Consider the following 27,753-nt stretch of genomic DNA (forward strand, 5'->3'; position numbering starts at 1 on the left):
GTGTGATTATTTTCAGCCTATCTCATACAAAATCTGAGATATGAGGACTAACGTAACTGGGATTTTCTCTCAATAGGTTTATTGGTGTTATATATATTGGAATTTATTGTGCGTTGCTCTTTCTCGGTCGCGTTAGTCGTCACCCGTCCGGGCGTATGGACCAGTATGATTATTGAGACGAATAGCATATTACTGTCGAAATTCGTCCCGGTTTCCAACCCAGCTGCCGGGCAGAGCGATGGGGAGTGGTCCCCAAGGTCCGTGGGGCCTGCCAGTGGCGTCACTGTCATAAATCCGAGTGGTTTCCACTCGGTCCGCCTTGACCGGGTACCTTTAAGGTCGAGTCCCAACCCCGGGTCTCGTATCACGGTGGTATTGGGACGGCCTGTGGGTCTATAGGCCACCGACCATCTGCCCACTTGTGGAGAGGGTGGAACGGGCCGCCCCGTCGATTGTGTTAACCCGGTTAAGCCCGTTTCCACCCCGATGATTCCTTCGATATATGCCTGGGAAGGTAAAACATTCCTGGGCATGGGGGGTCGAGCGTATGAGGGGTTTCCCCCGTCCCGAAAGAGTCTCGTTTTCCAACTGATGATTTGTTCGATATGCCTGCCCGGGGAGGGTCAACTTCCGTGGGCACCGGGTCGAACGTATGAGGATTTTCTCCCTTTTTAAACCCATAAATTTGCCCGTGCGCGAGTCGACGGGGCCGCTTAACCCCCGAGGCGTTGGCCGGCGGATTCGTAAACCTATGCCGACCTCCTCGCGCTTTGAGGGGGCCAGGATTCTCTTCCATTCTCTTCCCTTAACGATCGTCCTTTACGACCGTTTGAGCTCGGTATATGCGGAGCACCAGGGGCAGGCTTCTAAGCCGAAATACCGTGCTTAGAACGATCCTCCTCGCCTTGTGCTCCCAGCCTCCATGGCTCATGAATGCCCGTAATAGGCATCCGCTTGTCCAGAATTGTTCCGAGGGGAACTTAGTTCGTCGGTCGATCCAACAGTAGGTCCGTTCAACGTCCGCGTCGGTGGTGCCTTAGGGTCGGGATCCGTTTGAGGGAAGGACCCAGCCCCTAGCCTGCACCGTCCGGGCAAGAATCATACATTTTCCAAGTTGCGGAGCCGATTGCAGACCCCCACAGCGGGGTCGCATTCGATCCTCTTTGCTGGTGTACTTTGAGATTACTCTCACTGCCACCATGCGCCCCCTCTCTTTCCTCAGCCAGGGTTTGAGATCCAGGGGGATCGGTCTGGTTGATCCTGCCAGTATCATATGCTTGTCTCAAAGATTAAGCCATGCAAGTCTAAGTACACACGGGGTTGGTACAGTGAAACTGCGAATGGCTCATTAAATCAGTTATGGTTCCTTTGATTGCTCCACACGTTACTTGGTATAACTGTGGTAATTCCAGAGCTAATACATGCAAACGAAGCGTTGGAAGGGTTCTGGGGGTCGGCATGAAAGATTCTCCTGGCCCCCGTCCCCCGGATATGTGCATTTATCAGAACCGAAAAACCCTCCCGGCTCCGGTCGGGTCGCTTTGGTGACTCTAGATAACCTTTGCCCGATTGTTAAGCCCTCCGGGGCGGCGACGTATCATTCGAGTGTCTGCCCTATCAATTTTCGACGGCAGGCTATGGGCCTACCGTGATGACCACGGGTAACGGGGAATCTGGGTTCGATTCCGGAGAGGGAGCCTGAGAAACACATCCAAGGAAGGCAGCAGGCACGCAAATTACCCATTCCCGACACGGGGAGGTAGTGACGAAAAATATCGGTGCGTGTCCTATGATCCTGTTGGAGCGCAACCGAAATGAACCCAATCTACAACCGTGGGTGAGGACCCATTGGAGGGCAAGTCTGGTGCCAGCAGCCGCGGTAATTCCATCTCCAATAGCGTATGCTAAGATTGCTGCAGTTAAAAAGCTCGTAGTTGGATATGGGGACGGGTCTCGGATCTCCTGGACTCTCCAGACGGGTGGGAAGCTCCTTCGGGGGGTGACCCCCTGTCTCTGGGTGGATGTTGAGACCTGGTCCCTACCACCGGTGTCCTCTGCTCGCCAGCCGCGGAGAAGCCCTTAGCTGGGTACTTCACTGCGGTGCACGGTGGGTTGGAGGGTCCGGAGCATTTACTTTGAAACAGAGCAGAGTGCTCAAAGCAGGCCGACACGTGCCATGACTGACTGAGCTAGGAATAATGGAATAGGGCCCTCCGCGGAGCGTCAGGGTCTCTCTTTCGGTACGGCTGGTCGTTCCGGAGTGGGGCTCCAGGGCTTTCACGGTCCTATTTCGTGGGTTTTAAGGACCGAGGGCAATGATTAAGAGGGATGGCCGGGGGCATTCATACCACACCGACAGAGGTGAAATTCGTTGACCGGTGTGGGACAGACAAAAGCGAAGGCCAAGAATGTTTTCATTAATCAAGAACGAAAGTTGGGGGAGCGAAGACGATCAGGTACCGTTGTAGTTCCAACCGTAAACTATGCCGACCCGCAATCCGGCAGCGTTAGGTTAGCGACCATGACCCGCCGGGCAGCGTGAGGGAAACCACGAGTCTTTGGGCTCTGGGGGGAGTATGGTTGCAAAGCTGAAACTTAAAGGAATTGACGGAAGGGAACCACAAGGAGTGGAACTTGCGGCTTAATTTGACTTAACACGGGGAAACTCACCCAGCCCGGACACGGTAAGGATTGACAGATTGTTGGCTCTTTCTTGATTCTGTGGGTGGCGGTGCATGGCCGTTGGTAGTTCGTGGAGTGATTTGTCTGGTTAAATCCGATAACGGACGAGACCCTGTGCCTTAAAAAGTTACACGGCCCTCCATGGGTCCCTGCTAGGTGTGAGGGCAGGCGGCCCGATGTGTCAGCGGTCGGTGGCCGAACTTCTTAGAGCGATCCAGGGCAAGGAAAAGCCATATGAGATTCAGAGCAATAACAGGTCTGTGATGCCCTTAGACGCCCGGGGCCGCACATGAGTTACACTGGCTGGTTCAGCGTGTGCATCCATCCTATGCTGAAAGGCCTGGGCAATCCTATGAACGCCCTCCCCGCTGGGGATAGGGGATTGTAACTTTTCCCCTTGAACGAGGAATTCCAAGTGGTCGCGGGTCACCAGCCCGCGTCGATTAAGTCCCTGCCCTTTGTACACACCGCCCGTCGCTACTACCGATTGGATGGCCTGGTGAGGTCCTCGGACTGTCCCCAAGGTGCCCCTTTACCGGGGGGTTGCCTCGTTGAGGTGGGAAGTGGATCGAACCTGGGCATCTAGAGGTAGTGATAGCTTACAACCCGGTCTCACACCTACTCGTGATATAGTCACATATAAAGGAGACTGCAATTCATACCAAAAATATGCGACTATGTCATGAATTGCAGTCTACTATATCACGAGTAGGTGTGAGACTGGGTTGTAGCTTAACATTACTGGCTGATGTAACTTTGCTAACTGACAAAGCGACACATTTATGTTATGATTAAAACCAATATTTAACAAAAAATATATTCATTAAACACATGTAAAATGTTGTATTCTAATCAAATGATATTTAAAAGAGACCGTTACAAACCGGCTCCAATGGGAAAGCTCTATGGCTGGTGTTGCCAGCTCCCGCATGAGTTATGCACAGAGGCCGTGTCTTCATTAATTCAGACTCATTATCCTGGATTTAAGTCCTTTATAGAGTATTTAGTTGTTTTTTTGTAACGTCTCTGCCTTACACATGTAAAAAACCGTACACACACAAAAACATGTGTATTTGTATAACTAAAAATGTGAGTCTGTAAACAGGTTTTGGTCCCCACACCGTGATCATATCCATCCACACACAGACAAAGAGAGAGTTCACCAGTTTCGATACACTTTACTTTGGTTGGGTTTTTACTACATTTTTGTTGTGATATGAGTTATAATTGAATATGTATTTTGTCTTGTTCACCAGTGATATATTTCAGTTACTGTAGTTAAAACAGCATTTAACTAATCCATACCCTCATTCACCAGAGCGGTGGGCAGACACTTAAACGCCCGGGGAGTAGTGCCAGTGTACTGCTGGAACAAGTTCGTCTTCCGTAGGTGAACCAGCAGGACAGCTTACACAGAATCAAAATGTCATCTGTCACAGTCTGCTGACGAAGAACACTCAGAAAAGTGACACTGAGCCTGCTGTGGGCCAGCGCTGTTTTCTGACTGTGACTCTGAATCGAGTGTAGTCAATTTACAAAAAAATATTATAAGAACGCAGTACCAAAGCATGGCTCAATGTTGCTTTTATGTATTTTAGCAAACACTAAGTTGGCTACAAGTTTATTGTTTTTAGTCCAATACACTTTATAAACTTGAATTTCTCTGTTTTTTTCCATTTGTTTTAAATTATGCTTCAAAGGAATACATCTACAAATGCGTAAGTGTGTAAAGCTCTGATATTTAAGTACACTTTTCTGAAGGAAATTGAGGGGAATGGATGTGTGAGTTAATTCTAATAGTGAAAATTACTTTGCATTTTTATTCTTGTTCTTGTATAATTTAATTTGGAAACACGTTATTTTCATTTTAAATGGCTTGGCCTGCTCTATCAGTGTGTAGAATTACATGAGGTTTCGTAGTTACGGCTGTTAAAATGTACCGCGGATGAGCCCATTGCAGTGGGCAGACAAGGTGCACTATATTCAATAGTAAATTTGCGGTTTTATAAGGTTTGTATCTCTGGTTGTACACAAGGTATCAAAACATGCTATATGTTGCTGAACAGCTTTTGACTTGCTCTAAAACATTTCTTGTCGACTTTTCTTAGTAAGATAGGCATATTCAAGCTCAGATATTTCTGTAATGTTTTTTTTTTTGTATATGTTTCTGTTGAAAGAACTTGTCTGCTTGTTTGTTTGTATATTCATATCTAATCGTCAACAGAACCCACAAACTAAGTGTATGTCAGGTCAGTTCGAGCTTAATGCTTTATTGGAACAAACCACATCTTGTATATCAAACTGAGATGTCTCTAAGAAAACTAAGCTTGCAGAAACCTCAATTGATTATCTTATGGTAGTGACGTATAAACTACCTATAAAAACTCTCTGTGAAAACATCTTCTTTGTCCACATTCACATAGTACTCTGTGCTATTGTATGTTGACCACCTTAAGGTTAAATAAACTACAAACCGGATTCCAAAAAAGTTGGGACACTAAACAAATTGTGAATAAAAACTGAATGCAATGATGTGGAGTTGCCAACATCTAATATTTTATTCAGAATAGAACACAAATCACAGATCAAAAAAATTAAACTGAGAGAATGTATCATTTTAAGGGAAAAATATGTTGTTTCAAAATTTCATGGCATCAACAAATCCCCAAAAAGTTGGGACTTCCCAGTGTTCCATAAAGAACTTTAAATCGTGACTCATCTGACCACAGAACGGTCTTCCATTTTGCCACACTCTATTTTAAAAGACCCCTGGCCCAGTTCAAACGTCTGAGCTTGTGGAGCTTGCTTAGAAATGGCTTCCTCTTTGCACTGTAGAGTTTCAGCTGGCAACGGCGGATGGCACGGTGGATTGTGTTCACTGACAATGCTTTCTGGAAGTATTCCTGAGCCCATTCTGTTATTTCCTTGACAGTGGCATTCCTGTTTGAGATGCAGTGATGTTTAAGGGCCCGGAGACCACGAGCATCCAGTAGAGTTTTACGGCCTTGACCCTTAGGCACAGCAATTGTTCCAGATTCTCTGAATCTTTTGATGATGTTATGCACGGTTGCTGATGATAACTTAAAATTCTTTGCTATTTTATTCTGGGTAACACCATTCTGGTATCGCTGCACTATCTTTTTGCGCAACAACGGTGGAATTGGTGATCCTCTTCCATCTTGGCTTCAGAGAGACACTGACACTTTGAGAAGCTCTTTTTATACCCAATCATGTTGTCAATTGACCTAATTAGTGTTAATTGGTCTTCCAGCTCTTCGTTATATGCTCAATTTCCTTTTTCCAGCCACTTATTGCTACTTGTCCCAACTTTTTTGGGATTTGTTGACACTGTGAAATTTTGAACCAACATATTTTTCCTTTAAAATGTTACATTTACTCAGATTAAACTTTTGATCTGTCATCTATGTTCTATTACGAATAAAATATTGACATTGGCCATCTCCACATCATTGCATCCAGTTTTTATTCACAATTTGTTTAGTGTCTGTTATGGGCATGGATGTTTCTCTTGTATCTCTGTCCTGTCCTGTCCTGTCCTGTCCATATGTTCTAGGATCCAGTCCTGGGTTCCTGACTGACTGCATGCCGGATGCCGGAATCTGTGTCCATGGTTTGGCTTCAACCATCAGCTATAAAAGAGAGAGTTACGTCACACCCGGGAGGAATGGTTCCTCACTCAATTGTTTACCTTTTTCTCTGTTGAAACTCGTTTCGTGTTTGAATTGTTAATTGTTGAATGTTTTTGTGAGTGTTGCCTGTCTGTCATTGTACACATTTGTAACTAGTACCAGTTGTAGGGAGTGGCTGCCGTTTTGTTTTGGGAATTGGGGTTTGTCTCTGTTTATACACAGCAAGGGAGTAAGGTTAGCACATTGTCTTTGTTTTTGTTGTCTTTCACATGTTAGTTAGTGTACCTAAAAGTAGTTAGTGTGGGGTTTGTTTGTTGTTTTGGCCTGGGTCACTCCTAAAGTCACTTTTCTGGTCACTAAACTGTATCAATCACCTCAATACATTTCACAAAACTGTCCTAAGTTGTAGTTTTTTTTTGCACTCATCACACTCCGTTCATTTTTTTTTGTGTGTTGCGGTCTGCCCTAGACCAAGTCGTAACGTTCCAACTTTTTTGGAATCCGGTTTGTACTTTCTAATTCCAAGTACTCTGTTATATTTCAATTCTTAATACTTGTACTTATTTTCTCCACCACAATTTCAAATATACATGTCTCCCATTTAATGAAAGAAGTACACATTTTAAATTGCTTGTGACAATGATACATGTGTATGTTCAACGTTTTCAAATATCTGCCTTCTTTTTTCTACAAGACTGTGTATAATCAGTAATGTTGGACAAAATTGGAATAATCTGAAATATGTAACGTGGAAAAGGTTAAGTACTAGCTACCTGAGTACCATTTGAAATGACCAATCATATGTTGCATTAACTTAATAAAAAAAAAATGCACTGACGTACTACCATATGGCCACAAAGGGGAGTATGTGTCCACAATTCCATTTAGATCTAACAGGTGGTCGTGGGGTCTTAGGCAGAAAGGTCAATTAGTCGAGACAATAGCAGTTGCTTACCTGAAGGAATATCCTTTGTTTACCATGTGACACCCAACCCCCAGTGACATGACTGCCATGGGCTGTGTAATGTCAGGCTTGTGGCCCAAGAGGTCAAATGGCTGAAACATTGTGACTCATAAAACTCTGATATATTCTTCATAGATGACCATAGAGTGTGCAAGTTCACAAGGAGTTATCATCATCTTCTCATTTAGACAAACTATTCATGTAGATCGTATGTATAAAAGAAGTGTTTTTAGACTCTCTGTAAGGACACTCCATACCATTGCCCCTATGAAAGGAAAATCTTTGTTAGGGTCTGACACACACCCCCCACTCACAACATGACATGTGGCTTCAAATAGGTAATAGGTATATCCTAGGTAAATAGGTAAATCCTATCCGAGGGGGTACTGTACAGCAGAGCTGTAACACTATAAATCGTTTAAGAATTCATTTAAAAATGTTATCCAGCTTAAAAGTGAACATGTAATTCTGATCATTAAATGTGTGTCCATGTTTATTGTTCTAAAGGAATCACAAGTACCCCAAAAATAAACTTCATCAAACTAGAGACATTATTATTGAATGAAGAATTTATACTGAAAATTACACTGCAGGCAAGTCTATTTTTTATTTTATTTTTATTTTTGTTTTTCTTTTAAACAAACAGGCAAGCAAATCGGACAGCAATTAATGAGATTATTAAGAGGTCACAGCCAGTTAAAATGTAGCTGGTTTGAGCCCATTGCAGTGGGCGGACAAGGCGCACTTTATTCTGAAGCAACTTTGCGGTTTTATAAGGGTTATATCTGGTTGTATAAGGTATCAAAACATGCTATATTTTGCTGAACAGCTTTTGACTTGCACTACAACATTTCTTGTTGGCTTTTCTTAGTAAGATAGGGATAGCCAAACTCAAATATTTAAAAAATACTTATTTCCCATTTAATGAAAATACACATTTTAAAATGCTTGTGACGATGATACATGTGTATGTTCAGTGTTTTCAAATCTCTGCCTCCTTTTTTGTACGTGGCAAGCTCTCTATGTACAATTTATTGTTCTAAAAGAATCACAAGTACCCCAAAAATAAACTTCATCAACCTAGACACACTATTTTTGAAATGAAGAATAACACTGAAAATTACAATGAAGGCACGCATAAAACTTTTTATTATTATTTTAATATTTTAACAAACAGGCAAGCAAATCAGACAGCAATTATTGAGATTATTAAGAGGTCACAGCGAGTCCAGTCAAAGAGTGGTCTGTCTTTAGAAAGAAAAGGCTTGTATGGACATTGTAAGAGTGGTTTATAATTTTTATATCCATCTGAACTAACTTGATCACTAAGATTTTTTTTTCTCCATGAAATCAATCTACTTGGTGGGTGATAGCGGGTTGGTGGGTGATGGCGGCGCGCGTGTGCAGCGGCTGCTCTGGAACCAAGCTGGCTTTTGTTTGTTTAAAAACTTTAACACCTGCAGTACGTATATATCACCGCCAGACACTGCTTCAATATTGCAAACAGAAAATAAACAATATATATAACATCCAGAGACTGAGACTGGACTGAGGAAGCACACACACACACACACACAACTTCACAAAACACTGGTTTGATGGACTGAAAATAATATACTGAAAATGAGTGTACTGTTTCCACATATCCTGTTTACATCATGGTTACATCCAGTTACCTTTTACAACACAAATACACCTTAAATTGCAGTGTCTACTACTTATAATCCCTACTTATGGTTTTTGTATTGTCTTGTATTATCATACTGTATTGTATGTATATTGTTTTGTTGTTGTATTGTTTCTTAGCCATGTCTTTTGCACTTTAATATGTGTGCACTGTTTTATGTTTGCACTAGCTTTGCACTAGTTGCACTTTAATGTTGTGTATTGTTTTATGTAGCACCTTGGTCCTGGAGGAATGCTATTTTGTTTCACTGTAAACACTGTATACTGCTGAAATGACAATGCCTGTTTTACCATTTGCTTATTGTATGTTTAGAATCATTTTGAATCTGCATGCTGGTCAGCAAACTTCATCTCCAGCCATTGAGTAAATCATGTACACTCTTAGTAATGTTTCAACACTATGATGACAGTCATGCACACCAGTGCTTGATTTGCTTCTGTTTTAAGGAATTTCTGCAGGAGGATCTGGACCAGTGCAAGATCAGTGGAACCTCCACAGTATTAGACCATCTCAGTATCCTCACTGTCCAGGAGGTGTGCCTGATGAACTCTAAAGGTTTCCTCACAGGTATTTAATGATTTACAGTTAACTTTTAAGGGAACAGTTGATACTCATGACAGATTTAAGTACAAAATCAAGGGCTTTAAGCAGGGAATATACCTGGACGTACGGATAATGACTATAGTTGGCTTGTGTGCTTTTGTGAGAGTGACCAGTACGTCATTAAAACACAAGTCCATTTTATCCACTTACCAACGAGGAGCACTGTACTTCTACAACTTTAGACAGTGGTCAGTCTCTTGCTCTGCAAAGTCTCATTCTGCCCTCATTCTCCCCGTTATTTACCAGACATGCCAAAAAGGTATGATTTATTTGATGGATCTTTTTAGCACTGCAGTGACATTGATGTGGTGGTGATGTGTTTGTGTGTTTGGTGCTGATACAAGTGGAACAGACACAGCAGTGCTGCTGGAGTTTTAAACCCCTCAGTTCATCAACTAAAAGCATCAGCCGACCGTATCCTGTGTCCACTGACGAAGGACTAGAGGATGACCAACACAAACTGCAGCAACAGATGAGCTACTGTCTCTGACTTTGTATCTACAAGGTGGGCCAACAAGGTAGGAGTGTCTCACAGAGTGGACAGTGTACTCGAGCAGCACTGCTGTGACTGGTTCACTTGTACCAACACAACACACACTAACACCACCACCCATATCATACCTGTTCTGTGGCAGTCCTGAGTGTTCAAGTACAGGATAAAAGAGGGCAAACAGGGTATGCAGAAAAAAAGATATTGACCACCAGAACTACAAAGTGATTCAGTGTAGATCATACATGTACAGTGCCTTGCAAAAGTATTTGGCCCCCTTGAACTTTTCAAACTTTTGCCACATTTCAGGCTTCAAACATAAAGATATAAAATTTTAATTTTTTGTGAAGAATCAAGAACAAGTGGGACACAATCGTGAAGTGGAACGAAATTTATGGGATGTGTCAAACTTTTTTAACAAATAAAAAACTGAAAAATGGGGAGTGCAATATTTTTCAGCCCCTTTACTTTCAGTGCAGCAAACTCACTCCAGAAGTTCAGTGAGGATCTCTGAATGATCCAATGTTGTCCCAAATGACTGATGATAAATAGAATCAACCTGTGTGTACTCAAGTCTCCATATAAATGCACCTGCTCTTTGATAGTCTCAGGGTTCTGTTCAAAGCGCAGAGAGCATCATGAAGACCAAGGAACACACCAGGCAGGTCCAAGATACTGTTGTGGAGAAGTTTAAAGCTGGATTTGGATACAAAAAGATTTCCCAAGCCTTAAACATCCCAAGGAGCACTGTGCAAGCAATCATATTGAAATGGAAGGAGTATCAGACCACTGCAAATCTACCAAGACCCGGCCGACCCTCTAAACTTTCATCTTGAAAAAAGAGAAGACTGATCAGAGATGCAGCCAAGAGGCCCATGATCACTCTGGATGGACTGCAGAGATCTACAGCTGAGGTGGGAGAGTCTATCCATAGGACAACAATCAGTCGTACATTGCACAAATCTGGCCTTTATGGAAGAGTGGCAAGAAGAAAGCCATTTCTCAAAGATATCCATAAAAAGTCTCATTTAAAGTTTGCCACAAGCCAATGGGAGACCCACCAAACATGTGGAAGAAGGTGCTCTAGTCAGATGAAACCAAAAGCGAACCGTTTGGCCACAATGCAAAACAATATGTTTGGCGTAAAAGCAACACAGCTCATCACCCTGAACACACCATCTCCACTGTCAAACATGGTGGTGGCAGCATCATGGTTTGGGCCTGCTTTTCGTCAGCAGGGACAGGGAAGATGGTCATAATTGATGGGAAATGCATGGGGTCAAATACAGGACCATTCTGGAAGAAAACCTGTTGGAGTCTGCAAGACACCTGAGACTGGGACAGAGATTTTTCTTCCAACAAGACAATGATCCAAAACATAAAGCCAAATCTACAATGGAATGGTTCACAAATAAACGTATCCAAGTGTTGGAATGGCCAAGTCAAAGTCCAGACCTGATTCCAATCGAGAATCTGTGGAAAGAGCTGAAGACTGCTGTTCACAAACGCTCTCCATCCAACCTCACTTAGCTCGAGCTGTTTTGCAAAGAAGAATGGGAAAGAATTTCAATATCTCCATGTACAAAACTGATAGAGACATAGCCCAAGCGTCTTGCAGCTGTAATTGCCGCAAAAGTTGGTGCTACAAAGTATTAACGCAAGGGAGTCGATTAATATTGCATGCCCCATTTTTCTGTTTTTTTATTTGTTAAAGTTTGACACATCCAATAAATTTCATTCCACTTCACGATTGTGTCCCACTTGTTGATTCTTCGCAAAAAATTTAAATTTTATATCTTCATATTTGAAGCCTGAAATGTGGCAAAAGGTCAAAGTTATCCATCATTTTCGTGATCATTATTGTATCCTGTAAAACTACATGCTCTCTTCTGAATAAACGGGTTCTTGCACCGATTCAAGGTTTAAGTACTAATCACAATCTAGTTCAACACAGTTGAAGACATAAGCCTCCAAAAACGTTGAGGTAAATCCAAATCAAACTTGAACAATGAACATATTTATGTAGAGTTGATTGCAATTTGTAATGTAGGATGTGCTGTTGTGCATCTTGGTGCTATTCACCGATAGAAGACTGGGCACCCATTTAAGGTCTGTTTGCCCCAGACCACCATCCCTGCGTGCTGTCCTAGTGGACCCAGGGGGGCTGGATACTTACCCCCTGACCAAAGGACTCTTTGTTAACACCGCTAGGTTACCCAAGTCATCCAGACAAGGCCTGAGAAATGGTCTCATCTTGGGATCTATCTGAGTCCTCTCCTCCCACTGAAAGGAGTAGAACAAGAACTGATGTCCAGAGCTCCAAAAAAAAGGGCCAGCCTCGAACGAATCGCTGCCTCCCAGTCTCCTGAAATTCCCTGGTCACCTTGCCCAAGCCCTGTTAACACCATTATGTGTGCTAGGTAGCTTAGCATATGAGAAGCCTGCTCTGGTAGGGACCATAGCCAAGAATCCAGACACTAAGGACTTAGGGGTAATCCAAGCACTACCTCCCAGACTTCAGAGAACTGGCAACCCTGCCCCAGCCACGCATTGCCAGATGACTGAACCAAAACCCAGGAAAGTAGGGCCCGTGCAATACATCACCTCCCAGACCGTTTTGGCCGGAGCTCCAATGCAGCGGATAGCTTCCTTACAGATTCCAGGGCTTCCCCTTTGGAATACTTTCAGAAAGATACCAAGCTTCTACTACACTGGAACTCTAATGGGTTGTGAACTGATGCCAGACAACAGTTAAACATCTGAAATCAGAATGCTCAATAAAGATTGTCATGCTACTACCACCAGCCCTCCCCTTCTCCTGATCCTACACATGGATTCATAGACCTCATCTCTAACTCACTACTAATCACAATGAGGGTGAGGAAAGATGAAAGATGAATATATTATCTTGTGACCCAATCATATGTGGATATGCAAATGAGTTCTTCATTTTGGTTCAGCATTCCTTCATTTGGGGCGGCACGGTGGCGCAGCAGGTAGTGTCGCAGTCACACAGCTCCAGGGGCCTGGAGGTTGTGGGTTCGATTCCAGCTCCGGGTGACTGTCTGTGAGGAGTTGGTGTGTTCTCCCCGTGTCCGCGTGGGTTTCCTCCGGGTGCTCCGGTTTCCTCCCACGGTCCAAAAACACACGTTGCAGGTGGATTGGCGACTCGAAAGTGTCCGTAGGTGTGAGTGTGTGAGTGAATGTGTGCGTGTCTGTGTTGCCCTGTGAAGGACTGGCGTCCCCTCCAGGGTGTATTCCCGCCTTGCGCCCGATGATTCCAGGTAGGCTCTGGACCCCCCGCAACCCTAATTTGGATAAGCGGTTACAGATAATGGATGGATGGATTCCTTCATTTGGGGCGGCACGGTGGCGCAGCAGGTAGTGTCGAAGTCACACAGCTCCAGGGACCTGGAGATTGTGGGTTAGTTTCCCGCTCCGGGTGATTGTCTGTGAGGAGTTGGTGTGTTCTCCCCGTGTCTGCGTGGGTTTCCTCCGGGTGCTCCGGTTTCCTCCCACAGTCCAAAAACACACGTTGGTAGGTGGATTGGTGACTCAAAAGTGTCCGTAGGTGTGAGTGAATGTGTGTGTGTGTCTGTGTTGCCCTGTGAAGGACTGGCACCCCCTCCAGGGTGTATTCCCGCCTTGCGCCCAATGATTCCAGGTAGGCTCTGGACCCACCGCGACCCTGAATTGGATAAGCGGTTACAGATAATGAATGAATGAATGAATTCCTTCATTTGGGAAAAAATTTGCATATCCACATCTGGCCTCAAAGACAACTTTGAGGGGCTGCAGAGCATCTCTATTAGTGCAGTGGTAAATAACTACTTCATCACACTAAGATTGCTGGTTCAAACCCAGCTCAATACAACTTGCTCATGAGCACGCTGGTATTTATAGATAGTAGTGAGGAAAAAGCTCAGAGCTGTTTTATGTTGTAATGTTTTTAGTTCCTTTTATTTAATTACTTTGTTTTATTATCCTTTTTCAAAAAGAACATCAAAAATACCAGTGCTCTCATGAGCAAGTTGCATTGTGCTGGGCGCGGTAGTTTTGGACTTGAAAACACAAAGTTGTACTTATTCAAATGACCCTCTGATATGAAACTTTTGACTAACCCTCCTCTAACATCCTTATATTCCAGTTGAGGGTGAATACTCTGTTGTGACAGAGGCTGGCTGCAGATATGCAGATTATTTCCCGACATACTTGTGTCTCAGATCATACACTGTCTGCCAGATTCAATGTACAGATCTATGAATGTTTTGGGGATTGCATTCTATGCTATGTTTCAGTTTCAGGGCCAGGGTTGATATGCTGTAAAAATGCAGTCTGGTGCACTGATAGAGTTGAAGGTATTATTATGAGCACTGTGGTCAAACTAGAAATTGTTTAGCAAATTACTTCCCAGCATCCCTGTGCTTTAGTTCATACACGAGGAGGTGTGAGCAAAACCAGAGCCTAGAAGTCAAGAATAGCTCAGTGTCAGATTTGGACTTGAAAACACAAGTTGCACTAATTGTCGGGCTTGAGCTCTAACGAAGAGGACAGTTCTCCTACCTATTCCAAAGCATCATAATCACGTTGAGGGTGAATACTCTGTTGTGTGAGGCCAGATGTGGATATGTAAATAACTTCCCAGTCTCCCTGTGTTTTAGTTCAAACACCATTTACCATATTCCTTGTACTGATCTGTAGATGATCTGGGGCTTGTTTTCTGGGGCATTGCGTGCTCTGTATCAAATTGAGGAGGTGGAAGCAAATGCAGATCTTTGGAGTCAGGAGCAAGTGGCTCTGGGTCAAGTTTGGATTTAAAAATGCAGTTTGCACTCATTCAAATAACCCTCACATATTAAACTTTTATTCAGCAGTTAATGGTAGGTCCCATGCAATACGTCACATCCCAGGTGGCTTGGGCTGAAGATCCAATGCAGTAGATAGATTTGTATGTGGCTTTAAACTGGATAGTGTACACAAGTAAATCACTTTGACCAGTGCATAATTTATTTAACATTACTAGCATTGTAGGAAGATATTGCAGACTCAGAGGAAAGATAAGAGATGCAGGGGCAACAGAGGGGAGGATGGCAGTACCTTACATACATAGTGGGAGGTTTATAGACACTGAGGTGCAAAATAGGAGACATAGGGAGCCTTTTGGACATGTAGGAAGGCCTAGCAGACATAGTGGGAAGATAGGAGATAGGAGACTGGTCAAGCAAAACGCTACCAAATGTGCCAAAATTGCAGACGTGTCCCACAGAAGCGCCTTCAACCACTGTCATCAGTCATGGGAGCTGATGTAGTGGCGACAGGGGGTTCTGGCAGTGGCACTCACTGTGAACAGAAACATGTAGTAAAACCTGCGGTAAGCTGGACTGGTTTCAGAGCACTTGGGCTATGTAATGAGGACGCTAAAGCAACCCAACCCCTTGGTAAATCTGATAAAACCTCAATAAAATAATTTTGGCTAATGTTCTATGGCCAAGTTAGGGTTATTGTAAACGCAGGTGAAATAAGCTAATAATGTCCTTACCACTACAGGCTATTTTATAAGACATTGTGTACATTGACTAGATGAGAAAATAACTCTAGGTTAGTACTTTTATGTCTTCCATCCTGAACTAAATATGCTTAAAAGTGAGAACATATTTTAAAACCACCATTCACCAACAATAAGTTACAAGCAGCCTTCTAATAGCCTTATTATACAATTATTGTATATGTTGGAAAAAGGTGTTAGGCAGTTTTTTATGTAGGTGGCTAGGGACAATGTACAGTCCGCCCTTGACCCTGGGGTGCCCTACCTGCACTATGGGGCACCCAAACCAACATTCTAAATAGTCTGATTTATAGAGCTTTTTCATATTACAGATTTCACCCTGGAGACCTGTTGGATACGATTATTATTTTAGTGTTTGACATTAATGCATTTGATGATGCAAATACATTTATATGAGCTGTTTGTGAAGACAGCATTTATTAAAATAAATAAAAATAAAAAGCAGCAGCTTGGATGAAAGCAATTTCTTAATGAAAGATTCAGTTTTGAGCATAAACTGGGCTGATTTTATTAACTAAAACTTTATTTTTTTAAGTGTGCACTGTGCAACTATTTAGGAAAATATAAGTGTCTGATCAGGACCCTGTATCTGCAGATTCTCAATAGTAAAAGACTCTTGATCGGGACATCAATAATTATGCTTCACTGACCAGTGTTAGGGTTACCATACAGGTGCTGTTTAATCCGTTTTTTTTTTTTCCTTTAGTTTTTGGGACTTAAAACTGAAGTTAGACCTTGGAGGGAAGCTGTTTAATTTGTTGCACATTCGGATTTCACAGAAAATTTGTCAGGAACATTTACACCTCTTCAAAACCCCTCGAGGTAAAAGTTATGAGCTGCCATTGAGAGTCAGATAAAAATAGATTTTCTAAGTGCTGGATTTAAATGAGCACTGCAATTCAGGGTGATTCTCTGGCCAATCATTTAGTACCAACAGTGCTCGGTTGAAACCCAGAGTGACCTGGGACTGAAAACTTATCTGGTTCTAGGACCAGATTTTGCCAGCGGAAAAGGAAAAGAGCCATTCCAAGTCAAATCGTGTAGGTTCCATGCAGTAGAACAGTGTCATAAGGACCCTATATTTAACTCAGAATACCTGTTGCAAAATAGGAAAGATGTTTAAAAACTGGAAAAAACTTTTTTTTTTTTATTTATTTGCTCCGAGTTGGTCAATTTGTAAGGTTTTAAAACAAGGATGACTAGATGGAAAAAGATGCTAAACTGCTGTGTTGTCCGCACAGATATCTACCATTATAGTTGTGGTCAAACACAGTCCAAAAACAGACATTACTCGGACTGGCTACTCAAAATTGATAACACACAGCTGCTTAGGTGTTATCCAAAACCTGCCCCAAAACTGAAAGCATGCTCCTCTAACCAGAGAGAAAGACATGAAGGCAATTTTCAGTAGGAAGAAGTTACTTTTTTTTATTATGTAAAAAACCGGCGTGAACACGTGCAGACTAAAACCAGTGTAACAAAGTCACCACGACTGAAGAAAAAGGGAAGTCTGCATTCCTGCTGTAAAAAAATATGGTCTATCTCTAAGGAAATTGCTGTCTTATCTGTAGAGCAAACGTTTTCTGTAAATATAACTATACCTGTGCAAATTCTTGTTGTCTTTCCTGAAATCAATTATTTAAATTAGTGATTTCTCAGCCGCCCCCCCCCCCCCCCCAAATACACACTTCAACAAAACGACGCTTTTATAAATCAAAGCATTCTTGGCAATAAGTCAGCGTTTACACTCTTTACACTGTAAATAGGTATTTCCAGTCCTTCCCTTTACACTTGAACTAAAAGGTATGACCCCACAAAAGAGAGTGTAGGGGGGAAGGGAGGGGAAAAAGTTCCTGAATAAAATGTAAAATGATGGAAACTTGTCAGAATTGAACTCAAATCTGATTGCTCGACACAGACGGACAGACTCGTGCACACAGAATGGGCCGCTGTTGTCTCTCAGCGTCGATGGCGGCTGTGACTCGAGTGGCTGCCGCCGTGGTGTTTGCTCTTGTGCGAGCGTTCATAAGAGCGCGACCGTTCCCGCCGGTCTCTGTGGTGCCCACTGCTGCCGCCGCTCCTTTCGTGTCTGTGCTTTTTGGAGCCAAGGTCAGAGGAGGCACGCTCTCTCTCCCTCTCTCTTTCCCTTTCCCTCTCTCGCTCACCCCGGGGCTTGCTGCCTGAGCGCGAGCGCTTCCTCTTGTGGCTGTGGCGACTGTGGAGCTTCAGGTCATCGCTGCGCTGCTTGGACTTTAGGTGCGGAAGCAACGGAGAGGGTAGACCATGGTTAGGGTGTCGCCGTGGGGACAGGCTGCGGCTGTGAGAATGGCTGCGAGAGCGAGAGCTGTAGGAGCCCGAGCGACTGCGTCGGTTGTTGTAACTGAGGAGCAGGAGAAAATGGTAAAAATTTAATGTTATACTTTGAAACTACAGGCAAAATTCAAACAGATTTCTAACCAGCCCAGTCAAAGATGTCACAAAAGGGATCTCAGGTCTCTGAGATTTCAAAGCATAATCTGTTATAGTGATCGACTGATATGGGTTTTTTGATGGCTGATATGTAAAGCCGATATTCCCATTACTCAGGCAGTGAATAAACTAGAGGCATTTTCATGATTTATTTTTACAAAAAACCCTTCAAATTTGTAAAAGAACCCATTTAGAGTCCTGAAATATATGAAGTGGTCAAAAGCTTATGAAAACCACAAGAAAATTAGGCTCCGTCTTTTATTATTATTATTTTTTTTCCAAAAAATAATTTAGTGACTATACACTGAAGGGTTCATGAGTACCATTACTTGTTTCTTTTTAAAATTGTGTCTCCAGGGGTCTACTTTCATCAGGTAAAATTTGGAGTTGATACCTCCTACTGATCTGAAGTTATTGAAGCTGAAGCAGACAGTGGACAGATGGCCTCTGCAAATGTCTCTTTAGAACCCAAGCTCTCCATAAGGAAAATTACTTTTACTGTAAAAAGACAGTGTATATATATATCTGGTCTGGACTGTGTTTTTGTTTACTTCCTATGAGAAACGCGTCTCCTGTCCCTCACCAAGTGGCCATTTACCCCTCAACAAACAGCAATAACCCTTAATTATGGTGTTTTATCTAAGGTAAGCGTTGCTGTGTTAACTCTGTGTGAGGCGCTTGTGGGCTCTTCAGGCTTCGAGAAGCAGCGGTTTTGTCATCGATGAGAAAGAAACCTGAAGTTAGGAATATCTTTAGTTTTTTGGCTTTAATTCCTTAGTCCTACATTTTAGCGTATATCCTCATAACCCCAAGAGTCTGACCGTTCGATTGGTGTATGATATGTACACACTGACTCAAATATGGTGCCGTGAAAAATCTGTACTGTCACCAATATTTTTTCAAAACAATTTCCAGTCACAGCAAAAATACTTATTTATCGAGTGAGATTATATATAAAATTATTAAATCAATGAAAATCAGTGACTTTAAACTTTAATTTGGTACACTGACAGTTGACTTTGGACCTGTTGTACTTGAGATATACAGATGGATATAACAACGGGTGATTTGTTTTTTTTTATTTTATAGGTGCCGCCGACCAATTCATACTGTTTTCTCTAATGAGACGGCATGCAGCTACAGGTTGGAGGCTTGTACTCCTGTATGTCTGCCTGTATGATGACAAAACGGACGCAAGGGGTGCTCTAACAGCAAGAATGACAGAGCTGCCCACAGCATTGCCTGTGTGCATTGTGTAAATATCAGCCTTTGCGGCAATATATCCGTCAATGTCGATTAAAAAAAGAGCCAAAAATCAGATATATCGGTTGATCACTCATCTGTTACGTAACAGATCCATTTCAAACAGTGCCTCATTAAATTTAAACAATTTCACAGTTTTAATAAGAGATTATCAGGTGTTCAGTCCTAAAGCCAGGACTCTCAGACTTTTTTTTTTTTATAATAAATATCTCGATTGAGAAGTGTGCGCTATACTCACTGTCGTCTAGGGGAGCGTGACCTCGATCGCGAGCGAGTCCTGGAGCGAGAACGACTCCCGCTTCTGCTGTTTCGACTCATTTTACTCTCCTTCCTGAGCCTAGGTAAGATGGCAGGACAGAGGTTTTAAGTGAAACACTCAGTGCATTTCAAAACAATACATAACTGCAGAAAAGGGCTCACATTATTTTCAACTAAATATCAGGTGTTGTGGTCTCTAGAGACTGACACGAACAGCACTATAGCTCTGATAATGCTCACCCATTATGAGGACTCTTGGCACCCTGTGGACGATCCTCAGCTTCCTTCTTCAAAGTCTTCACACTCTGAGTGTTTGGAGATTTCTCATCCACTTTTACCATAGGAGAAGCTGCCAAGACAAACAAAGCTTACACCGTCATTCCACTTGTATATTTTCATTGAAACATCTGACTAAGCTAAAACTATGCACAGAAAGTTATGTTTGCTGGCATTACATGGCTTAGACCCAGGAGAAAATCCACCCAATGTCGAGAGAGCAGGAGTGCCATCAGGGTTCAGCCCTTTTGCTTTCAGCTTAGCCTCCTGCAGAGCCACCTTCCTCTTCTCCACCTCCCTTTCCAGCAAGTCATAGTTTGGCTGAAGGGAAAAAAACCCAGAAAACAACATTACTGACATGTACATGTCAGAAAGCAAAAAGAACAGGAATGCTACCGCAGCGTGGTCATGAAGGGAGTGGGCCAAAGGAATGCAAACTGCTTGCTGTTGAAAACATACAACGTGAAGGGCTTACTTTTTTCCTTGTGTAGAGCTTCAGGGTGGTGATACAAATGTCTTTGATCTCCTCCTCCGTGGCTCCAAACAGCTGGTACCAGTGTGGTCGAGACGGTAGAGGAATCTGTGAAACGAAAAACAGAAAATAAAAGGTTTATGTCAATCTAAACACAGGGCCATCAAACAGTTCAGGAGGAATGCAAACAAATACATGCATCCATGCAACTTTTCAGGATAATTATTCGTTCTAAAATATGTTATTCAAATTTTCAATCTATAGCATAAGCAATTACATCCTACAATACTTCTAATATTACTCCAAAGCATTAAGATTTTAACAAAATAACCTAATGTTCTGAAACCTCTTAATGCTTCTACTAACTCAATATAGAAACGTTAACATACGCAGCTTAATTTCTGAAGCACCAACAAAGGTGCCGAAATGAGACACCACTACACCGTCACGAACAGTGAAATCGATATAAGCAATACCTGTAAAGCTCGAGCAGCGAGGTATATACAGGCACAGGCGATGGTCTCAGCTTGAAACCTCACAAACACGTTGGTGCGAAGGCTGTCATTCATGTAGTTCCTGCAAAGCAAAAGGTAAAAGTACATTGCAGCATCTCCCTGAGCTCCAGCCACTGTGACAACACCCCCTCCCTCAAACAAGAGACATTTTAATCCCCATAATGCAGTGCTCTCATGACACTTCTTAAGGAGACTCATGTTTAGCTTTGTCCGATCCCTCCCTCTTACTCCTGGATGCCTCAACATTTGCTGTGTACACAGACATGCAGAACAAATGGAGTGTTCACACTGGAATGGCTGATTGGATTTGTTTATATACACAAGCTTGCATGGGTCATGGAGTAAAATGAAATGTTGTGGGGGGGTAAAGTATACATAAATAAAAAGGGGGTCTCATCTTACCATGCAAAACACTAAAATAAAATCACAAAACTATGATCATTGTGTATGCATGCAGGTAACTGGACTATTAGCTACAATGCAAGCATCAAACCCATCCATTTTCGCGGGAGACCTGCAAAAATATTAGGAGGCAGCATCAACTAAGATAGCAGATCGACTTTCACTTGGTAAAAGCAAACGATGGTGCAAGGAAGTGAAGTGGGGAGACCGCCGGGACAGGTGTCTGCAGAGGGTGCAGGCGCCCGAAGAAGACATGCGACCCGAAGTGTAGTGACATGCGCTGTGTGTTTGGAAAAACGAGAACCGAAGCATGGCTACGAGAGCAGCAGCTACCCACAAGACAGGCTACATCTCAATCAGCGCAAGACGGCCTCCGAGTTAGGTTTAGCCCTTCTGACAGAAAGACAGACTGAATGGGTAGACTCAGCCATGATTCTACAGTTACTTGAGATGGACTACAAAGCACGGTGGCACACAGACACATAGGTAATGGGTGTGATGCATGATGACAATTTTCACAATTTAGCCTGTAACACGTCAATCTCAATAGCGAATTGTTACCATAAATCTACTCACAAAACACTAGTATTAATACACCAATGTACATACTACGCATTTCTGGCTCTGTACTTGTAAACTGAGATTTAGAACTGATAAATTCAGAAAAGGGAATAGCTGAAAGGATTCTTCGGGGCAAAGCCTGAGCAGGATGGCAATCCCTGAAAGACACAGTTCTAAAAACCACATCAGTGTGAACACACAATATTCAGGAGAGAAAAAAAAAAAAAAAAAAAAAGCCAAGGAACAAAACACTTTGTAAAATACCTACTTGCGTTAGTGATAAACTGTAAACCAAAATGTGCTGTTTACTCTAGAACTCACTTCAAAATGACAATTTAAAAAAAAAAAAAAAAAAAAACACTTGTAACAAAAATACAAATCCTTTAGGACAACCCCAAGAAAACAAGATGATGTTGCCAGATGGAAAGGCCCCCCCTTCAGTGATTCTCGGGCAGAGAGCTCTCACTGGATTGGCCGTCTCGAGACGGGCAGCCAATGGGGGGAGATTCCTGGGGTCATGTGGTTGGAGGAGCAGAGTTCAGAGGTTCTTTATGACACTTACCATCATGGACTACCCTTTAATCAAAGAGTAGAGAGAAAGGACAAAGTTAAACTGAGTTCTCCGTGTTTATTGCATCATTAATGAATTTATAGACTCACTCCATAAGTTAAAAAAAAAAAAAAAAAAAAAAAAAAAAAAAAATTTTTTTTGGGGTGGGGATAGTGTGAAGAAAAACAAGTCCATCAGGTGTAAGGGGGAGAAAAACAAATATATAAAAGGCAAAAGCTCATTTAGTTGGCTGGCTACATAAGATGCATCTATAATCCTAATCAAGTAGAGTTATATACTCACCATGCTGTCTGGACCAATGTTTGATTCTTCTCACATTCAAGGACTTGCAAATACATGACAATGATCTGAAAGCAAAGAAGAGGCACATTATAACAAGGTGCAGTATGCTCCCTGTAGGTTTGCACAGGTGTTTAAACCAAGGCTTCATCAAATCATGACCTGACCCCTTTGAGTCTGTGTGTGTTTGTATATGTATGTATAAATATATACATACATCAACACACACAGGTTACATAAAAGATCACAAACAGATACGGCCAGAACCGTAAGGCTGATGATTTATCTAGAGGAACAGGACATTCCAGGGCATTATATTGCTACCAAAATATCACAAGGTCTTTCTGGCTCAATGCTGTCAATCTTGTTGAAACGTAAAGAGAAATTGACTTTTTGACTCACCTTGTGCGGGTGTTTGACGTGAACGCAGAAACCCAACTCCTTCAACACGCGCCGTTCTGCTTTGATCACCTGGTTTTTCGTGTTTATGTAGTTCTGATCAAGTATCAATGGACTTGAGCTCCTGATTCATAAAGGAATGAAAATAAAAGTTGTTTCCCCCAACCCAAACATTCATCAAGAGACACAGTGCCTTTTTTTAAATAAATAGCTACTTTTTCCCCTTCCAACCAACTAAAGGCAACAGGTCCATTTCTTGACTCCTGTAAATTCAGTAGAAGACTTCATTTCTGCCATGTGACCAACTGAACACAAACTGTCCCCACATCACAGCTTTAACAAAACCTACACACCTTAGTAAAATGAGCCATGAGAAAGAAAAGCTTCAGAAACAAGCAATATATATATATATATATATATCTACCAAAACATCTTCAACTTACAACCATCTTCACACAACACTTTCAAATGTACACTAAAGCTTTACAAATGTGGACTTCATGACCAATTGTAGGTCTCCACACAGTGAGCATCGACTGTGTGACACTACACTGCCTAATACATTAATAGATGTTTATGACTACATTGGTCATTAAAAAAAAAATAAAAAAATAAAAATTCAAAAACAATTTACTCCAGATAGAGTATAGCTTTAGTATTTTCCAATGTATAATGGACTGCATAGACCATAAGGACTTGCTCTCCATAGAAGATTAGAAGATTAACCGTAGTCTTAAATTACATTTTCCAGTTACCGGTCGAATAAAGCGTAACCCAATATGAAAAAGATGAATACTCAATATTGAGAATTAGACTCTTGCACTGACATAATAGGGTGAGGGAAAATAGAGATATATCCTTCAAAACAAGTATGCACTGAAATCTCAAGAATTGCATCTAGTCTGGCCAAAGGGTAAGGAGGGAGAGAAAGAGAAAAGAGAGAGTGGGGGGTTTAGGAGGGAATTTGTGGAGAGAGGCATGTGCCCCCCAAAAAATTTAAGTAATGAGATAAACAAACAAACCACATATTTTAAAATATTATAGTAAAAATACCTCCCCAAACAGAACAAAAATCACTAATGCATATTGAGACTGGGAAGGACTCAGTCCTTTCAGTTGTTACTTAATGACCTATCAGGGTATGGGAGAGGTATAAATTTGCCAGAGGTACTCATGAACTCAGACATGGGGGAAGTGAAAATATATTTAGGCAAATTATTTATTTCTAGTCCAATCAAAATCCAGCGGAAGAGTGTTTTTGGTGAGAACATTCATGTTCCATGAGGGCACATGAACTGCGAGATCCCTATTAAATGAAATCAAAATTAAACCTAAGGTGAGGTTCTCTGTGAAAGCTGTGATGAGGTGGTTTATCGGTTCTGAGCTTGTTAAAATTATAACGTTTATCACCTGTTGTTAGCATAGACAATAAAACCTTAAACTGAAATACAGGAGTCACCCAGGCACTTCGGGACCAGCGGCCAACCTGTCGTCCCCGATTTCCCAGTGACCGCTTTCAGACCACTGGCGTCTCCCAGGGGAGCGGGGAGGGGGGGAAGCGACACCTCGCTCACTGTTGCCATGCCGACTGCTTCATCTCTACGTACCATTCCACATCACCCAGGCTTTGGTAAATGTAGCTGGTCGCTGTTAGTTGGTTGCAAGGGAAAAAAGAACTCAAGTTAATACCTCAGTTCTTACTCGGTTGAACAAAACTATAACCCAACCCTACCCATCTGTATTTATTTAATATATCCGACAACGTATTGTTTTCATATACAAATTCATCCAGTTAAATATTTCACTGATTAAAATTTTAATCTTCTGAGTGTTCAGGATGCATTTTACTTCAAGTTCAAATAAACTGATGACTACCAGTTACGACTGATGATGAAACTGGAAAGCTTTAAAAAGTTGAGTGCATAATTAACCAAAAAGGCATTGAAATCAAGATATTATATTTAAAAACAAATAGCAGACTATTCACAGTAAACATGTTTTGAAATATACCTGATTCACTTATGTATAGTGATGACGTTAATGTTACATAGACAAGTCTGTCAAGGTGGGAGATTGTTGACACAAACAGAAGAAACAATTAAGAATGAGACAAAATACACAAAGGTGCTTACCTTTTGCCTCTGATCTGTCTTAAGTGATGAAATACATTGATAACATCTCTTATTCTACGAGGGGCTTCTTCAATCTTTGAAGCCAAATTAATACAGGCCATGGCAACAATCTGAAGAAAGAACACAAAGAAAGGGGGGAAAATGTGGTATGCATGAGGTACAACACATACTATGACACAAATCACATGTTATAATAATCATGATCATAACCAGGAATGCGGCTAGAAAACCTAGGTTCGTTAGCAAAGTAATGTTTATTTTTTTAACGAATTAACCTAAGTAAATGCTCCAATATAACATGTCACACAAAATCTATATATTCATTCATTATTATAATTTTGTATAATATATATATATAGTGTATGCACTCCACCATGTAAGAAGATGTAAGTAGTGAGTGTGTGTGTGTGTGTGTGTATATATATATATATATATATATATATATATATATATATATATATATATATATATATATATGAGAGAGCTAGTGAGAGAGAGAGAGAGAGAGAGAGAGAGAGAGAGAGAGAGAGAGAGAGAGAGAGAGAGAGAGACACACACGTGTGCCTAAGCTGGTTGTATAATGGCGGACGGAGTTACGTTGCGGTTACGAAGCAGGGCCTAAATTCAGCCGCCATAAACGAAACCTAAGCTTACCTCAAAACTGTGCTTCACAAACGACTTGGAGTAGAAAAAGCGGTGAAACAGGACCTGTCCGGTCGCCATTGCCACCTGAAAACAGACATAAATTGGGGAAAACAGAAGAAAACCTTATTTCAGCCATCACACTCGACGACGGCCATTTTGTTTTTGTCTCACAAGTATGCTAGCTACTGCTAAAGCTAAAGGCGGGCAAAGGCTTCCGTTTTGGTTTACACACTTATATTCAACATAAACAACATATGAACAACAGATTAAGCCCTGGACATTTCATGTATACTTTTACGTGTACAATATGTAAGTTATACGATTTCGGCCCGTCTGTTTTTGCGGTATAAAATACCGGTACTCAAATGATTCAAATCTCTAGTTCCACCTTAGGCAGCACAGTACATTGTGGGGCCTTGTTTTAAATTTCCGTTCCAGCTTATGAGACAGAGATAATACACGCTACACCGGGTCGGAACCTTCCTGGACGCTTTTCGTTACATCTTAAGTTCTGTTTTATTTTCAGTTACATATATGTGGCATTAAAACTAACATTAAGTGGAAGAGTGATTAAGCCTCGCTCCGAAGTCAAATCTGAAGCGTTTGAACTGGAAATAACTCCCTGTAAAGCGTGTCTTTTAAACCCGCTGAGGAGAGCCGTACCTGGGGCAGCCGCAACAGGATACCCGCGGACTGAATCAGCTCACAGCCGAGAATGCGGAGATCGGTCTCGGTGTTAAGGTCCAGCCCGTCCTGCATCGAAGGCGTGGGTGAGAGCTTCTCCTCCGGAATCAGCGAGTTATCGATAGTCAGAAACACCTCCGAGTAAACCTTGTCCCCGATCAGAATCCCCTCGCTGCCCGCCGCCGGGTTTGTGGCGGTGGTCGCCGGAGCTGCTGTCATCGTGGCCTCCATCGCACAGAGAGTTAGCTTCGACCTAACAGCAGACCACGAAGGGGCGGAGGAACACGCGCGGACACTGTACAGCACATAGCCTGCGACACACTTACCCCGTACACTTCCGCCTTGTGTAGGTTAGGGCCACGTTATCGCCTCCTACTTACAAATATAAATGTATTATTATGCACCTGAAAGGACCCGCGTGCACTCCACTCACAATGGCCATGTACATTTTACTGTAAAGGTTTAGGTAATCTTTTAAGTAATTTAAGCCAAGGCATTCATTTCTTATGACGTCAAAGCCAGGAACTCGCTACCTAAGTGTGTATCCCTCCGCGGCTCCGTTCACCGAACGTTCCGTTCACTGACGGACGGTGACGTCACCGCAGACGGAGACTACGGTTTCCGGGAAAGAGCGTTGGAGTTGCGCAACTGGGGCTTTTTGTTTTTGAAACGCCATAAATCGACGTTTAATTTCCATAACAGCTTATTAACATTGTCCCTCACATTCACAGGCTGTTGTCCATCTTATTTGAATTAATTAATGAATTAATTTGTCTTTATTTGAGCATTTAATTAATTTGAGCAACAGGGCGTATCCAAATTAAATGACAATATCAGAATGTATTTTAAATAAAAATATGACATACAAGATTTCTTTATTAACATGTGTTGGTATTGTCATGGACTGTTAAAAAAGACAGGTAAAAAGACAGCTCATCCTGGTAGTAAGAAAGTGCCTTGTTATGAAGTTAACTTAGATACTAACTTTTTGATGCTTGGTATTTTCCTCTTCCAATGATCTTAAGACAATCAGTATGATGAAATTTCTCCATGAATATGTGACTTTCAGGTATAGATACTAAATAAATGTAAATGTGTTCAGGTAACAGGGCCAAGTGAATACTAAAGATACTAAAATTTCACAGGTTATTGTGGATGACTCCTAAAAATAAATGAGGTTTTAAG

At 42.1% G+C, this 27,753-nt stretch overlaps 1 protein-coding gene across 2 annotated transcripts; it reads right to left on the bottom strand.

Annotated features, from left to right (window-relative positions):
* Positions 1–16,077: 16,077 nt before the first annotated feature.
* On the bottom strand, positions 16,078–26,906 carry ccnl1a (cyclin L1a). 2 transcript variants are annotated; one of them, XM_066684686.1, is made up of 11 exons: positions 26,548–26,871; positions 25,894–25,968; positions 25,240–25,349; positions 23,111–23,231; positions 22,712–22,776; positions 20,857–20,956; positions 20,384–20,488; positions 20,088–20,229; positions 19,873–19,981; positions 19,613–19,711; positions 16,078–18,022 (listed from the first exon to the last, which is right to left on the bottom strand). In XM_066684686.1, exons 1-11 carry the CDS (start codon positions 26,797–26,799, stop codon positions 17,602–17,604), a joined length of 1,599 nt encoding a protein of 532 aa, XP_066540783.1. In that variant the 5' UTR covers positions 26,800–26,871; the 3' UTR covers positions 16,078–17,601. The 2 variants fall into 2 exon arrangements, with proteins under 2 accessions (XP_066540783.1, XP_066540784.1); XM_066684687.1 differs by lacking the exons at positions 16,078–18,022; positions 19,613–19,711; positions 19,873–19,981; positions 20,088–20,229; positions 20,384–20,488 and adding an exon at positions 22,421–22,434 and having other exon boundaries at positions 26,548–26,906.
* Between the last annotated feature and the right edge of the window lie 847 nt (positions 26,907–27,753).

This window comes from Hoplias malabaricus, chromosome 11 (assembly GCF_029633855.1).
Source record: "Hoplias malabaricus isolate fHopMal1 chromosome 11, fHopMal1.hap1, whole genome shotgun sequence".
Lineage (NCBI taxonomy): Eukaryota > Metazoa > Chordata > Actinopteri > Characiformes > Erythrinidae > Hoplias > Hoplias malabaricus.

Coding starts and splice junctions, on each gene's coding strand:
- ccnl1a (XM_066684686.1), bottom strand. CDS start 26,799: ATGGAGGCCACGATGACAGCAGCTCCGGCGACCACCGCCACAAACCCG. Junction 25,969..26,547: donor TCCTGTTGCGGCTGCCCCAG/GTACGGCTCTCC, acceptor GTCTGTTTTCAG/GTGGCAATGGCGACCGGACA. Junction 19,982..20,087: donor TTCTCCTGGGTCTAAGCCAT/GTAATGCCAGCA, acceptor TTGTCTTGGCAG/CTTCTCCTATGGTAAAAGTG.